Source organism: Xenopus laevis, chromosome 1L, assembly GCF_017654675.1.
Source record: "Xenopus laevis strain J_2021 chromosome 1L, Xenopus_laevis_v10.1, whole genome shotgun sequence".
NCBI lineage: Eukaryota > Metazoa > Chordata > Amphibia > Anura > Pipidae > Xenopus > Xenopus laevis.
In genome coordinates this window covers 154,599,809-154,617,168 of record NC_054371.1, presented here as the reverse complement: position 1 = coordinate 154,617,168, position 17,360 = coordinate 154,599,809, and the positions used below count along the sequence as shown (strand labels likewise).

The window sequence follows — 17,360 nt, the reverse complement described above, 5'->3', positions numbered from 1 at the left end:
TGTCAGACAGTGGGGAATTCCACTCGGTGAGCTCAGAGAGGGGGAAGTGAAGCTGAACTTTTCTTACCTCCCTTTCATCGTGGAACGGTCTTTTTTCAGGCGAAAGTCTGATGAAGCTTAATGGATCTGCAAGCGGAACCGGATTTCTCAAATATTTTACTTCGGGCTCATCAATATCAGGAAACTCCGAAGCCATGCAAATCCTTCTCTGCTTTATGAAATAGGGGTTGGCTTATAATGTATTCATGTGGGAAACAACAGGAATGTGACTGCAGTGTTATTGCCGAGGCAAAGCAAAGAGATTGGGACTGCTGATCACATTCTCAGCAATGGGCTCACCTAAAAGTCACATTTCAGATGGATTTTAATGTGAACAGAGAACTTTTGCAGCTGCTGCAGAACCCAGCGTTATTTCTCAGTAGGAAAACTGTGGGGATAAGGGCAATGGCTTAGGCTAATAGTAATCTGCTATAGTAACAGAAATAACTGAGCAATAATAGCTGAGATATAATTGTCTATAATCAAGGGTGTCACTATTTCATTAGGGCTGATGATAGGATTCTTCTGCGAAAAGCCCAGCATCAAAGCCCGGGGCCTCCCTCCTTAGCCACAACTTCCTCCCTAGCCACAATCCCCTCTGACCTACCACCCACCCCCTGCCAAAGCCGCAATCCCCTCCGACCTACCCCCCCTGCCAAAGCTGCAGCCTCCTCCTCACAGACCTAATTCCTTTTGAGCCCGTGATCAAGGCCATGTAGGTAGTTGGGTTGGGGAACACCCAGGGTTTCTGGTCAGGGAGCAGGTCTGGGTCAGCAGGGACCACCAGGTTTTTCCCCTGTTTCCAGCCGGCCTAGTCAGACCCTGGAAAAGCAAATGCGCTCCTATCACTCCTTGTACCTGCACAGACAGGCATGGTGTTGGCCTGTCTGCCATGTGTGTTTGCATACAGGCCAATGCTGTATGGAATAGGGGTGCATCGGCTATCAAAGAAAGGTGGAGATGCAGGCTGAAATAATGCCAAGTATTAGCACTTTTGTGCCACTAGCACTGTGCTGTGCCTCGGCTTCTCTCGTTTATTTTGTTTGTTTTTGAGCACAAAGACCAACAGCTATTATGCAGGGTGGGGTGCAAAATCGTACCCATTCCCAATTTTCTTTAATTTTGTGTTATTTTGGGCCTTAAATCATGGAAAGCCCTGAGCCAAAGACCAGTGACATAACTAGATGTTACTGTAACCCAACAACAAATCCAACTAAGGGCCCAAAACACTGGTAAGTTCACCTATTCGACCAAGATATTTTGAAATTGTTAATTAATTAGGACCATACTGTACCCTCTACACCAGTGATCCCCAACCAGTAGCTCGTGAGCAACAAGTTGCTCTCCAACCCCTTGGATGTTGCTCCATAGGGGCCTCAAAGCAGGTGCTTACTTTTTAATTCCAGGCTTGGAGGCAAGTTTTGGTTGCATAAAAATCAGGTGCACTGCCAAAGAGCCTCAATGTAAATTGACAATCCACATATAGGCTACCAAATGTCCAATCACAGCACTTATATGGCAGAACATTTTTTAAGCTTGTGTTGCTCCACAACTCCTTTTACTCCTGAATGTTACTCACGGGTTCAAAAGGTTGGGGATCCCTGCTCTACACTATAGGCCCCCCTGCAAGGTCTGTTCCTCTGTAGTTTTACACCTCTGCCAAAGACTAGAACTTATTATGGTGTTTTGGCCACTCCAAAAGTTGTCCTCAAAGAATGCTGCACCTGATATACTCGGGGGGGGGGTATATTACGATCTTTATGTATATCAAATAATTTGAGGCTAGGCAGGGGAAGAGGTTGTTGGGTGGATAGTTATACCAGTAACATCAAACAATCCTTAGCATCTGGTACTGGAACATTGGACTGAACTACTGAAATCAAGCAGCATATTTATACAATTAACAGCTACTTGAACTGTCAGTTGCCGACAGGGTGCAGTTTAGCGATATCTTTCTCCTTCTGCAGTAGGATAGCGCTATGTGGTCATCTCTAAATGGAACTTGGGATGCCAAATCTTTACTTTCCTTCTAATTTAAGTGCAAGGCACAAATATCAAAGTGACATTTTTCAGCACTAGGAAACGATGCTCTATCACTTTTAGGGATAGTAACACCATGCAATACAAGGGTTATATACTGTATATTGATACAACAATTTTCCTTTCCTGGACAAACTCAGTGTCATTAGTCACCGGGATAGCTCCTCCCCTCTGCTCCCATCAAAAGGATCCTTGCAGCCCCACACATCTGCTGCTTTTTATGCATAAGAAACTATTGCCCTACCATTATGGAAAGAGTAGCTTGCTACCTCCGAGTTAATACTGACATGGAGTTCATCAGGAAAAAAGGGAAGATTGTATCATGAATTTCATGTCAGTAGATTCCCATTCCTTTTCTGGTAGTTCCTAGATGCTTGTAGACACCACTGGGAGTGGGGTCAATCTATAAAGGTTTGGAAGAATCCTACTAATGGGAGCAGAGGGAGGGGGCTATAACAGTGAGTAGTGACATGTATTTTATCTGCAGGAGGATAATAATTGGCTGAAATGAATCAGGGCACAAGTTATTCATCAAGATCTTATTATGATCAGCAGCCCAGAATGCTATTTAGTGAACCTCTGGTAAAGTATTGCTGTTCTTAGTAAATCTGGTGGCTCTTTCCTTTGGTTTTTCAGTGGGCCCCAGCTAACCCAGTCCAACACTGATGGAGTAATAAGCAGAATATAAGGTATGTGTTCCTAATATACCGCATTGATTCTCATGGTTTCAGGGAGGGGATCTCTGAAGCTCTCTGCAGAATATGAACAAATATAAGAATAGTATTGAATGTTTTGGGGTTTAATTATTTACCATTTCTTACCATTAAAATGCAGGTTTTGATCATTGTAGGATATATTGACAAAAAAAACCATTTTTTAAAGGTACATGTGAGCATGGGGACAGATTCAGTACAGTGGCAGGATCTAATTGCAAGTAAAAAGGAGGCCTTATACTAGCAACATACTAGCAGTTATTCCCATGTAGAAAGCAGAATTTCACTAGAATAATTGAGTGGCCCTTTAAATTATCCATTGACTTAATTAAATTTGGTTGCACAGTTCTGAAATGTTTATAGTTGTCTATTTTTTTGTTTTTATAGGTGTGACCTATCCAACATCTCTTGTCAGCCCCACAATTAATGAATTGGTTCTCTGCAGCTCTAGCTGTTTGAATTCGCCTCCACATTTAAATGTATCAACAATCACTATTATTAAGCTTGTAAAAAACAGAAAAGCCCAGGTCTCTACAGACACTCCACCCAACACTGCGTGTAGTCATTCTTTTTCTGAGCTCTCAGTCTATAGAGACATAGATTCCTAGCACTATGAGTTGTAAATTAGTAATTTCATTCCTAATATTCTGAAATCCTAATTTAGTTCTCCCTCTCATTGGTCATGTGTACCAATGTGAACCAAGACTCCAATTTGCTGAAGTGTTCATTCCCCGTTAGCCACAGAAATGTAAATGCTGCAGTACTATTGCATCTTTTTTTGGGTCCGCATAGAGAATACTTGCCAGGTATGTTTAATCTGCTGTGATGGACCATCTTAGAAATATTGTAACTTCACTATAAGACACATTTTCTTCCCCTTTCTTTTCCTCTATTTTATCTGCTTCCATTGCTTTGTTGTAAAGCAACTTGCTTTTACTACATTTGTTGGTCAGAATTTGTTTATACAAGTATGGGACCTGTTATGCAGAATGCTCCAGACCTGGGGAATCTTTTTGCCGTTTGGATCTTCATTCTTTAAGTCTGCTAAAAAACATTAAAAAACCCAATAAGATTATTTTGCCTCGAGTAACGATTGATTATACCTTCTTTGGGGTCTGGTACAAGGTAATGAAAAAGGAAATCATTTTCAAAAAATGTCATTATTTGTTTAAAATGGAGTCTATGGGAGATGGCCTTTCCATAATTTGGAGCTTTGTGGACTATGGATCCCGTACTCTGGTTTCTGACTTATAGACTTGAGCTGTTCCTTTGCAGTGATTTTGAATTTCGTGTTTTAATTGTACTGGTCCAATCAAAGCTAATTTCTGATGCTGGACTGATGAAAATGACTAAATTGCATAAAAAGAATTGAAATGTATGTTCTTGTATTTACAATGCTTTACTTATTCTAAATGCATATACTACTACTAGCTATCCTGGTGTTTGTCCAAATCCAGTTATACAACAATACATTATACATTATGGCAGTGCTGTCCAACTGGCGGCCCGCAACCCTCTTCTGTGGCCCCCCACATGCTGTGTCTTCTTACCATATGTAATTTTGTGGTATATAAATGGTATCACTACAGAGATTAACTGGCCCCTGCATTGTTTAAACCTCAAATTCAGACTAATCCCCTGTATTGTTCACACTTGGAACAACTCTATTGTTTATATCCTAAAGCCCTGTACTGTTCACTTCTGAGACCCAGACTAAAACTGCCCACATTATTCACCTGTTCACACTTTATTCAAAATGGTAATGAGGCACCAGCACTGTGTCACTGTATGTAGTACATCTTAGACTGGTCCTGATTCCTGTCTCCTGCTCTGTTCTGTCTTCCCTCCCTGTGTGTGCCAATCTCTGCTTGCCCAGTTCTGCTTGTGTGTGCCATTCTCTGCTTGCCCAGTGCTGCTTGGGTGTGCCATTCTCTGCTTGCCCAGTGCTGCTTGGGTGTGCCATTCTCTGCTTGCCCAGTGCTGCTTGGGTGTGCCATTCTCTGCTTGCCCAGTGCTGCTTGGGTGTGCCATTCTCTACTTGCCCAGTGCTGCTTGTGTGTGCCATTCTCTGCTTGCCCAGTGCTGCTGTGGTGTGCCATTCTCTGCTTGCCCAGTGCTGCTTGTGTGTGCCATTCTCCACTTGCCCAGTGCTGCTTGTGTGTGCCATTCTCTGCTTGCCCAGTGCTGCTTGGGTGTGCCATTCTCTGCTTGCCCAGTGCTGCTTGGGTGTGCCATTCTCTGCTTGCCCAGTGCTGCTTGGGTGTGCCATTCTCTGCTTGCCCAGTGCTGCTTGGGTGTGCCATTCTCTGCTTGCCCAGTGCTGCTTGGGTGTGCCATTCTCTACTTGCCCAGTGCTGCTTGTGTGTGCCATTCTCTGCTTGCCCAGTGCTGCTGTGGTGTGCCATTCTCTGCTTGCCCAGTGCTGCTTGTGTGTGCCATTCTCCACTTGCCCAGTGCTGCTTGTGTGTGTCATTCTCTGCTTGCCCTATGCTACCTGGGGAATGTAAGCCTGTTAGGGGTTTGTTAGGGGTTTGTTCTTGGGGTCTGTTAGCATTTGGAAATTGTTGTTAAGGGCCCCTAAGTGTTTAATCATGTGTTGGGGGGTTGTTGTATTATCCACAGGGGAGGATGAGGCATAAGGAGCACATAGGCCAGTACATTTTTGGCCCTCGGTAGCACAGAAGTTGGACAGCACTGCATTATGGCATGTTGTGCATAAAATAACAGGGATTCATAGAAACAGAGCATCTTATGAAACATTTGGTGCTTTTAAAGGGGAAATATCATCTCTTATCTGGAATCTCAACATCCAAAAATCTTGGGAGGGCCATCTCACATAGCTTTATTCTAATTTATTTTAACTATTTCCTTTTTCTCTTTAATAATAAACCAGTAATTTGTATTTGATAATAACTAAGATGCAGATATCATGTGTCAGTTTATTGCACGAGAAGGGAAAATTGTGGAAGCAGTCAGTGATTTCTGTGGTGTTGCAAAGTCATTGCTTAAATTAGCAAATGGAATATCTAACTGCATGTCACTGCACTCGAACATTTGTTTGGCTGAGAAAAACCCCTGAGAATCTGTACAAATAATTTGCAATAATCTGATGGGATATTCATATTTCTCAGATAAAAACAGCTGAATATGTTGGAGTCAGTGTGCGTGTGCATAGGAAATTTTGTAATGAAAAGCAATGAGGATTTTTGTGCACATTACGGTAAGGAAATTGGAGGGTACTTCGCTGGTAGTTGCATTCCAACATAACCTTGAAAGCCACCTATTGCTCAGCCCTGCCATACTGGCCAAACAGCACCAGTTATAAGCCAATGACCTCCAAATTTGCCTCCAAATACAATATACTGTTCTATTACTGCAGAGAAAAGGGAAATCAATTTTAAAAATCTGATTTGCTTAAAATGGAGTCCATGGGAGATGGCCTTCCTGTAATTCTAAGCTTTCTGGATAACCAACCCCATACCTGTACTAGGGAATAATACTCTTGAGCTGCACAAGCTGAGAATATACAACATTTCTAAATATGTGGAAACCACAGACACAAGATGCATAGTTTCTTCCCAAAAAATACAAATATTTATTACATATACTGTACAGTGTTTTGTCCTGAGTGAACAATTTACTAACGATTATACATAGCTGTAGACAAACAGAGAAAATTGGCATTTTACAGTTTGCAAAGTATGTTACAATAGTTTTTAATCAAGAAAACAATAGCAACTAATCATCTAGATCTCTCTAGTGTTACTCGAATAACCAATAAAAATGAAGGCATTAAAAGAGAAGCCATTACAGTGTCCAAATGATAAACACTACAGAGAACTGAAAAGGCACTGAAATTATTTGTTTGGCCCACTGTGTTCTATTTGTAAAGGCTCAGATCTGGGCTGTAGTACAGACACATGTAAGCATCACATAACAGCCGACGGGCATATGTTGGCATAGTCTTTGGGTCTTCCTGCTGAAGCTCTTCGGGAGTCATTTTTAGGTACTCAGCAAGCTCTGGACAGGGTGTAACCCGCGGTATGTTAAATCCATTCTCTCCCCCTAATGATCCAAATAAAGAATAGTTAGAATAGAAACATGGGACAGGCAGCAATGAAGAGCAGGAGAAGTATATGAAAGAGAAGAAAAATTAATTGAAAACTAAAAAAATGGAAAAAAAGTTAGTGTAAAAATAGACACAGGTTTGGAGACAGATCAGTGACATTAAACATATGGGGGGGGGGGGTTTTCTCACCCTCGCGGTCAGCCATGCTGTCAAAGAATGCCCACTGAGTAGAGTGATGGAAACTATGCCTAATAAAAGCCACATAGTGGCTAGTTTCTATACAAAGAACAGCATACAGCTGCATACACTGTCGTTGAAGTACAGCCTGCTCATTTAGATCTCTAGGCACACTTAACCCTCGTGGGCGGTGGCCACTGCGTTGTCGGTGAAGGTGAACCTAGCCAGAAGAAAGTATCATATGTGATCAGGACCATTTCCAGTTGTGTAGTGACAAAAACTATTTTTTTTCTGGGCAAATCAAATTAATTTACCTGTTTGTTGCAGATTTCACAGAACTGTTTGATATGTCCAGGGCTAATTCCAGCATCTTCATAACACTTCTGACATTCTACCACTGCCAATGACTGACAGATAGAGCATTGCCGTGGAGCTGCAAAGAGACACACTATTGAAATACTAGGTGGAATGTAGACTAGAACACAGTTTGCTGTTCAACTCTGCACATAACATCATAAATATGCAGAACATTACAATAAGATTGGTACCCTGCAACAGTTCATATGGTAAAACACTGATTCTGTAACAATCATAGATTTTACTTTTAACCTATTTAATTTTCTATCAGAAACCAGTCTTGTTCTCTTTAAATGACATCAAAATGTTGTACTTGAAATCTCAAATTCAATGGGAGAAATAAAAGGTTAATTTGTACAATGGAATTACCAGGCAAGTATCATGAACACAGTGTTAACTGAATCTGCATTTTCTATTGCACTTCGTAGGCAAAATGTTATTACTGTATATTCCCATTGTTATATAAATTATCAATACCTGGTTATTTTTAACTAAATCTATGGGGTACCCTAAGCACTTACTGTCCTCCAGAAGGTCTGTTATGTCCAATTCCAGGGTAGGTATAATGGTGGGGAACATTTTAAAATTCTTTCCATTCCTGGGCATTTGGAGTATGAGGCAGGAAGGAGCCTAAAAGAAAAAAATAAATGAGTGTAGGCCACACTTAAAGAGCCTTTAGGTCAATTACAGCTACTTCAAAACATACACCATCACCACAAACAAGTAACAACTTGTAATATGCATACCTGTATTGACAAATGTGACATGTTACATATATGAACCATGACATGTGGAGTTTCATGTCCATAAATAAGCCTTTTTCCAGCATTGCCCACAATTCAAATATCAAAGCAAAAACACATCAACTTGGCACATTAAAATAGACATTAACGGGCACAAAATCCACAGCTCACCATGGGACACACCAGTCTCTAGAAACTACCTCATATTTATAGTAATAGTTACACAAAGTGATAGTACTGCTTGAATTAATGGGCAGGCATAAAAGCATATACCTGGAACAATATATAAATGAATCACCTTGCAAGTAAAGTTCCCTTCCAAATCTTCATTGGAATGCAGATACAGAAAAGAGAGACACACACCATTTATACTGTACATTATGCAGACACTAGGACAGCTGAAAGATTAGACAAATCAATATCAAGACAAAAATGGAATAAAGTGTTGTTTATACAGCCACTTCTCTTTGTTTAAGTTTCCACTTCCTGTTACCTCCCTGTCTAAAAGGAGGTTCTCCCTCATTGACCTTAAAATTAATATCATTCACAGAATCGCAGAGGAATTTTGGCACTCGAAAAGTACTGGAATCACTACGGGTGCCATTGCCATTAACCCAGTTTGGTATATCCCCAACAGGCTGCTTAATTTAAATCCAGTACACCTCTATCATCTATACCAGCGATCCCCAACCTTTTGCACCCCTGAGCAGAAGAAAAAGGATAATTCCCTCCCAATATAGCAGTTTGACCCATGGTCCAGTACAAATTAGCCATCAAGACATTTCAAGAGAAACATCTCATTCAGTGGCCATTAATGCAAGGGCTTAATTGCTCTTTTACCAGTTATAGCATACTTTGCTTTAAAAATGTTAAAGATTTCCTGTTAATTATATGTGTCAAAAATGTCCAACTTTCTTTTTTGTAAAAAAAAAAAAAACCTTCTCCATTGTGCCTTACTTCTGTGAACTTAAGGTCACCAGTGACCATGGACCCCTCCAAGAGCTGCTGAACACTGGGAATATCCACTGACTGCCTTTTCTCCATGAAGATTTGGTAGAAAATACATCCCTGTGGCTTCTTCTCGCATTTCCTAGATTAGGATGATATGAAAGAAAGCATATTTATTCATAATAAAGAATCATATAGTTGAGATAAGTGTGGTAGGCAAAGGCAAAGAGAGGCACAAAATTTTACCTGATGTAAAAAAGAGGCTCTACTCTAAGAACCTGGAACAACTGGTTTAAAAATTCCTCTGGATCTAGAAAACAAAACGACCCAATATGACAATGAGATCTAAGGTCAGTAGGACAATACCAACAAGTTAGTTTCTGTGTACAGAACTACAGTTGTTTCATATGGCTGTTTAATAACAACAAAATATGATTAAAAAAAAAAAAAAAGGAAATGTACATATAGTTTATGGCCATGCACAATCTGTATGTTTTTCATAAAAAAAAATGCTAAAAATACCCACTAACCTATTTCTGTTGCTTTGCGGACACAAAAGCTTGTTTAGGGCCTTTATTGTTAAGGATGTGCATTACTCTGCCAGTCTTTCAATTTAGCAATGACGTGCAGGTCATATGAGAAGCCTCACATCATTGCTGACTACTATGACATTGTGATTTTAGATTAGTTAAACAATGCTACTGTTGGTGTATCACTCCCCATTTAATCAATAGGAAGCATTGAAAGCACTGAATGCAGATGTTTCAGAATGTTTTGTGGCCTTCATAAAGGAGCAGTATACTTCTTGTTCAACGTAAGTTGAATAAATATTGTTTTAATCACAAAAAGTTTTTTTTCTTGGTCGTAGACAGTAGCAGTGCACTGATTATCCTTGTGCATAATGGACTCCTTATAAAATACTCATAGTGAAAGGGAAGTGAGGTGGTTGTATTTTGATAATCTAATTATCTACCCTGCAAGGACCAAACATGGAGTAGCTTCAGTCTCCCTGTTTGCCCTGTTTAGCTCAGTAAATAACCAAACCCATAGTTTTTGTCATCAATAAAACAATAGGCAAAAAGTATGTCAGCACAAGCCCTATTTATTGATGTGAAACAAGGGGATATACTGACTTTTAAAGTACCAACTTGTGTTTAAAACAAAGCTTTCTAAATAGTGGGGCTGACACAGTGTAATCTCTTTTCTTTCCCCACTGCAGATCCCCACTACCACCAACCCCAGCTCTTTCTAAGGGGCAAATTCAATAAAGGGTGAAAACACAATACAAGAAATAGAATCTGCAGGGACATTTTCAAACAGGCGTAGAGGACAATTCGCTAGCAAAGTAGCCAAACGCTAACGAAGTTTCGCTCCCTTTCGACAGGCAAATTCTAACTCAGGCAAAACGATCATTACTACACAAATTCACTTAAATGTTAAATATATTTTTTAATATTTTTTTTTTAACCATTTGAGGGTCATACCACATTTGTTTTATGATAGGCTTGTGTGTAGGACAATAGAGGATCTCTGCCTTTATTTAACTTCCTTGCACATTTTTAATAAGTGGCCACTTCAAGCAATTTCCCCAACATCACTAATAAAGATATACAGTATACATGACCTTTATGTACCTGCCCTACTCAAATTGACCTAAGCGTCAGTGTGTTAACGAAGTTTCACTAGGCAGAAATGAACATTAGCGAAAGTTTGCTATGAAATGCTCTCGCTGACGAATTTTCGCTGGTGAAACTTCACCATCGTTAGTCTGCCGAGACATTACTTTGCATTTTGATGAATTAGCATATTCGCTGCAAATTAACGTCTGACGAAGTGGAGCGAAGTGTGGTGGAGCCTTCCCAGGTGAAAATTCGCCCTTTAGTGAATTTCCGCCATAGTGTGCAAAGTTTTTATTGTTGCTGTTGGTTCATGAAATGGAAATGCAAAACTATTTTTATATGTTATATATTTGTTAGTAAATGGTGCCATCATCATTCATTTATATAGTGCTAACAAGTTACGCAGTCCTTTTCAATAATCTAACAACAAGGGTTATAGAATAAAAACAGTTTGAGAGGGCCATGCTCACAAAAGCTTAAAATGTAAAGGGTTAGGGAATATCAAGCACAATAGCAATCACAATATATAGAAAAGTTATATTACATTATTCTCATACCTTTCTCTTCACTGGTAAATCCTGTACTCTTTCCTGCTGCTTCTAGAATCTTTCTCAAGGCCATTACCTTTGTGGCACATACATAGCCATTTCTATAAGGAACAAATGAAGAAAAGATTCTAAAGCTTAAAAAAAGGAAAAGCAAACAGAAGTTCCAATATAGCTGACTTCAATGTCAGATGGAATCTAGCAGAGCAAACAGTCATTGCTTAAAACATTTCCCATGCAGGTGCACTTACTTTCGCAGAGGATTCACTATTTCAGTGCGTAGCAAATCCCGAGTCTCAGTGTAGGAATCACTGTCATTCTTGTCTGGCGGACGCAAGAGCATTGTATCCAACACAGATGAGCAGGCGAACATGCTAAGAATTAACATTCAGGTTGTGAGACAATCACATTTTTTGGAACTGGTGGAACACAAGTTTTATTATTTGAAGCCAAGAATTTAAGGCTATGATAAAATGGCAAGCCTTTGGCATGGATATAATAAATTCTTTGACTCCATGTGATTTTTTATTTTTATTACCAAAAAAGTGTTGCATCTAAGTAGCAAGAGTTGCAGTGACCCTGAATTCCTTTTTTCCATCCAATCAAACGTTCAGTGGCTTCACTACCCATCGCAGGAGGTGTGTTCTCCTCAATGCATTTGCTGGTATAATCCTTGAACGCTAAATAAAGGAAGATGCGGTGAAACACTGTTCTTCTACCTATTTTCATCACATTAGTTTATTAACGGGTTTCCGCTTTATGTTTGCTTTCAGGATTGGCCATAAACTGTGTCTTTAGCAATATAGATGCTTACCAATGGAATTACATCTCTGAATCTGATTAGTTGGTCCGTAGATGGAATAGAATCGGGAATCTGGACGACAGTTTTTCAGTTTGACAAATAGTGCTTTATTAGGGCCACAATGAAAATACCGATTTCCCCTGTATAATCCATCTGTTCCAGCAGATGGCATTTCTACCTCCTGGGAACACAAAAAACAGCGAACCTTTAAGTTAAAGCAATACCAGCATTTTTATACAGAGAGGAAAGCCACACACTTATACTGGAATGTAACTCAAATCTATTATTTACCTAATTATGCATGCTTAATGTTTCTGTTTGTAGTTACTGCTTGCCATTGTATTGTTGTAGGCTTTAAACTGACCAAGGTTCTCTAGTTATTGGAACTTGCCTTTTACTACATCATAATTTTGTACTTGATGCTCTCTGTACAAAAGGAAAATACTTTATAGAGACAACTAATTCTGCTTTATATAATTATATATTTGGTAAGATGTTGTAATTGAAAGATTGCCTATTGCTTATTAGCAGACAGTAATTGTTGTTGATAGACTTTTGTTGGAAACTGTAAGGGGTATTTTAAAGTAATTTAAAGCTTTAAAGCTGACATTACCATTTCAAGACCAGCTATAGGTTCAGAGGAATCTGGAATCTGCCCAATCCAGCGGATCACCCCATAGATAGGGGGGTCTTTGACTTCAACCATTGAATTGAGCTCTAACTCCACTTTTTTACGCTCCGTCTCAGGCAGGAGGCTTGATGGGATTCCATTTTTTGGGGGACAGTACAGACTAGGGAGCTGAAGACTATCTTCAGTTGCAGAATGGAAATTGGCATTAATTTGCAGTCCCTCCAAGGAAGTAGTCAGGGGCTGCGGTGCCTCTTCATTTGCTGTGTTAAAACATTTAAATTAAATATATGATCACCCAGTAGTTTTAGTAAATTATGATTGAACAAGCCACACTTGAGTGATGGTTACTTCATGGTTGGCTTCAACCCTTGCCTTATTACATGTGTTTAATTCCTCTACCTGGTAGTGAATGTTCTTCTGGTACCCGTGTTTTGATATTCCTCTCTTCTGTTGTTGGCAGATGGTCTAATGAAATTAAATTAAAAGATCATATACAACATTGTCAGCATTCTAGAATCCTATCAGAAAATATATTGTTAAACATGAAGTAATATTTCATAAAACATAAAAATGACTAATTATATAGAAGATACCATTGGTTTTTATAGATCAGAGGAGAAGTAGTGCAGGGTCATGTTAAGCCTTTATGTGGATTAGTACTGCAGGATAGCAGCATAGGTGTAATCTATAATTACTTCCTGGGCACAACAAACTCGGAACACCGAATACCCCTATACAAATCCTTGAATTTACATTTAAGCCCATTAAAATAGTAAAAGTGTGTTACCCGTTCCTTTCTCTGCAGCTCGCTGTGGACTTTGCTGCCTGATGCCTCGAGAAAGGAAGTTAACCGTCTTTTGGCGCTGCTCTAGGATGTTTCTTGGCCCTTTCATGGGTTCTTCCCGTCTCCCTGATGACGTCTCCTCAAGTCTACCGCCTCTGCGTGTCTGGGTTTCATTGTAATCCCAATCCAGACGGCTTCCCGGTACAAAGACACCACAATTTTCCTCACAGTGGAAAAATGTTTGGCCATGAAACGAGCCATCTGTAAATCCTTTTCCCACAGCAGAGCCCTAGAGAGAGATACAAGGGATAGTAATCTTTTTCTATCACATGATTTGTACTTGGAATCCAAAGCTTTTTCTTATAAAAAATATATTAGAAGTGAATGACAGGTTTCTTTAGATGTTTATGCAAAATCCAAGTCTTTATCAGACAATAAATAAAAAAAAAACTAATTATAATATCACATTACTTACCACAAGCTGAACCCCAAATAGAAGTCCTTGCTTCTGACAAACAGGTCCTTTGTAACGAAGCACGCCTCTCTCTCTGCGCCCACTGGATGAGGTAACCTGCACCCTAACATGGTCTCCCTCCTTCAGTTCTGTTACCTCCTGCAATCTACGCCTATCCTTGTAAAATGCAAAACGCTCTTCTGTGTCAGTCACAGCCAGTAGCAACATTGCAACTTTGCTTCGCAGATCTGCCACAAACTGTCTGTCAACACTCACTATCCTCTGGGTTTCCTGCACTTTTACCCAAAGTGGAGGTGGGGAAAGAGATGGATCTGCTCTTACAAGCGTAGATGGTGGGGTGTCAGCTTTGATAAGTATGGTTCCCTTTTCTATTTTCTCATACACCCTGTCAGGTAATTTTGGGAGTACCGGAAAATCATCGATAGCTATAAAGTAAGCAGGAGATGACATATTGCTGCCAGTGGGCCTCTAAATCCAAGTAAATAGAAAAAGAACCTGATGAAAAGAAAGAGAGGTGTTACTATCATAACGTAAGCATAATTAAAAGTCTTCCATTGAAACATTAACCTACATCTATTCTTTATTGGAAATATTTTTTTTCCAGATAATCTGCACAGTCTACCCAATTCTAAAAAGAATTATTTCAATAATTATAAAAAAGCAAATGAATTGCAAATTCTTATGAGTGTACACTGTAAATATTTCAGCATGTCCACCCAAGTATCACTTGAGAATAGTTTGCTTTCTAAAAAATCTCTTTAGTGGATGTATATCCAATATTACTACACTACTGCATGCACAATAAAAATCAATAGGCCAAAAAAGATGAAGCTTGAATCATGTTCTAACATAATCAAGCCCACAAAATGTAGCTTGGAGGGGGTTAATCCAGTTCAGTAACGGTTTGCAGTATACTTAAAGAATTAAGATACTTTGTGAATCCAGTGCAAATAAAGGAATGCACTTAGCAAAGATGTACAAGTATAGGGTCCATTATCTTGAAACCCGTTATCCAGAAAGCTCTGAATTATGGAAGGCCATCTCCCATAGACCCCATTTTAATCACATATTTAAAAAAAACATGTTAATATAACAGTAATTTGTAGTTGATAAGGGCTCTTACAGAAAAGCGTTTCCGGTTTCATGCGTTCAGCTGCAGGAGTGGACGAACCTTCAATGTGGCTGTACTCACACAGACGCATGTTATCGCTGAACGCAGGAAAAATGCAACATGATGCGTCCCAACCTGCGTTCGACACTTACATGCGTCTGTGTGAGTACAGCCACATTGAAAATAATTCAGTGTGTCTACTCCTGCGATCCCCTGCGGCTGAATACATGAAACTGGAATGCAGGGGAGCGCAGCTAAAAACGTTCGTCTGTAAGAGCCCTAAGATAATTTATCCATATTGAGGCCAAATCATCCTTTTGGGTTAAATTAATGGTTAAATTATTTTTTTAGTAGCCTTAAGGTATGGAGATCCAAATTACAGAAAGATCCCTTATCTGGGAAACCGCTGGTCCCAAGAACTCTGGATAACAAGTCCCATACCTGTATCATAACATCTACCCATATTAAATCCAAGCCCAACTATAATATTTATACATTTAATTTTTGTAACAGTAACTGTTTCAGAAATCAATAAATAAATGTATGAAAATACTAACCAAGTGTAGGACAGACACTTGTTCAAGTTGCATCAGGAAAATACTTGTACCATTGGCTCTGGGATCATGGTTGTATTTTCTCCTGAAAACGACACAAAAGGTTGAAGTCAGGTATGGTAAATGTGGCTGTTCCAACTTTTAATATATTTATTTAGATTTTAAAAAAAAGAAGATATTTCTATACAATAGAACCAGAGAAGAGATGGGCAGCACTCCAGGATTGAGTAAAAATTGCCTTTATTTACACACAGCAGGGCAGCATAGATATTTCTATACAATAGAACATTGGATTAATCATTTTTGTAGATGGTCTTTCCCATCAGAAGCATCCTGATTGTATGCCATGGGATACTGCAGGTTATATTCCTGCAATAAAACATCCACACTCACATAAAAAGTCCTGGGTCCTATTCTATAATCTAACCCATCGGAGACTCAAAACTGTCTTGGATCACATGGTGTAAACAAGTACATTGGATTGTTTTAATTAAATTGGTTATGTCAGATAAGCATTGGTGCAGGTTAAAATCAGATACACCTGACTGTCATAGTCTTTAAAGTGAAGGTTTTTACCAGGCTATACTACAAGAAGCATTATAGTTCCTGTTTATTAGGACATAGCCACGGGTTGTAATTTCCTGGATCAAATTCCTGGGTCAATTTCTGGATCAAATTATTTGCGATGAATTGACATTAAAAAAATTGCAGTGCACCTGGAGAAAGCTGACAGCTAAGACTTAAAAACAAAGTTCAGGCGTTGCAGCCCTCAGGCAGGGTAGGGGTTACTGCTGACATAGCATAGATTAAAATGGGCAGTGGGCATTCTATAAGGAAACATTTAGCTGCCAGAATAGTAACTTTCTATGCAGTATCGCTTCCTTCCCTGCGTGGAGCACACAGCAGAGAAGGGGTTACTGATTAGTTGCATACTTGAGTAGGGACAGGGCTGAAATTAGAATTTTCAGCAGCAATGGCGGAGTAGAATAATGCAAGAGAAAGACTGTATTGTCTGTATAAGTTCTAGTTCTGCATGTAGCTCTGGCCCCCAGCCCCTCCTTCTGACCTAACGTGCTTCCTGCTTCTGGATACATGTGTATATAAAAGCTATAGATTATAACACCAGTGCGATACAGTTAATGTTGAACTAAAGCTCTCAGAAGCCCCAGGTTGACGACGACGACGACAGGTAAGAGCTGTAGTACAACACTCTCTGGAGTACCGTGTGACTACAAAACACCCTAGTTTATGAACGTCTGTGCCTTCTTTAATCACATGCAAGGACTGACAAAGCCAAAACAACTCACCTTCTCTGACTGAGCTGTGTTCTATGTGTTTCTACCAAAAGATACCACAGTGGCTTCCTCTCCCTGAGTGTTGTGCCAATGGAACTAAAGCTACAGAACAAACCAGCATTTTCTCTCTCTCCCTTGACTCATGGCTGGGAAAGTACAACCAGGAAGTTATTGTGGCAGGAGAAGGTTGATAAAACAGCCAATGAGAGGCAGGCTGGGGGCTGAATGAACCAATGGCTGAGCGTGAGCTGGGTTAGGGAAAAGCCCAGAGGGGAGCAGAAAGCAATTTAGATAAATGTCCCAGTGGAATGGACACAGTGCACATGCACCACTAATAGGGCTTTCCCATGCAGAATTCCTAAGCTGTTGTTCAGCTTGACCTGTCAAACTTCAGATTCACCTTCACTGTTGCAGTTTGGATATCCATGGACTATTCGCTTATTTTATTTAAAGGGGAT

The 17,360-nt window shown here is 39.7% G+C and overlaps 1 protein-coding gene and 1 long non-coding RNA gene across 3 annotated transcripts; one reads left to right on the top strand and one right to left on the bottom strand.

Moving 5' to 3' along the window:
• Nucleotides 1-60: 60 nt before the first annotated feature.
• On the top strand, nt 61-4,222 carry LOC108715073. Of its 2 annotated transcripts, XR_001935431.2 has the most exons (3): nt 61-1,271; nt 2,716-2,768; nt 3,180-4,222. It is a non-coding gene; the product is annotated as an uncharacterized LOC108715073 (long non-coding RNA). The 2 variants fall into 2 exon arrangements; XR_005961722.1 differs by lacking the exon at nt 61-1,271 and having other exon boundaries at nt 1,576-2,768.
• A 2,145-nt stretch (nt 4,223-6,367) lies between these two features.
• LOC108715050 (ubiquitin carboxyl-terminal hydrolase CYLD) lies at nt 6,368-17,075 on the bottom strand. The gene is made up of 16 exons (XM_018259904.2): nt 16,915-17,075; nt 15,611-15,692; nt 13,943-14,437; nt 13,471-13,756; nt 13,083-13,148; nt 12,666-12,943; nt 12,065-12,233; nt 11,789-11,930; nt 11,502-11,624; nt 11,263-11,354; nt 9,333-9,396; nt 9,096-9,228; nt 7,917-8,025; nt 7,353-7,471; nt 7,051-7,258; nt 6,368-6,857 (listed from the first exon to the last, which is right to left on the bottom strand). The coding sequence occupies exons 3-16, from the start codon at nt 14,390-14,392 to the stop codon at nt 6,673-6,675; spliced, it is 2,424 nt and encodes an 807-aa protein (XP_018115393.1). The 5' UTR covers nt 14,393-14,437; nt 15,611-15,692; nt 16,915-17,075; the 3' UTR covers nt 6,368-6,672.
• Nucleotides 17,076-17,360: the final 285 nt, after the last annotated feature.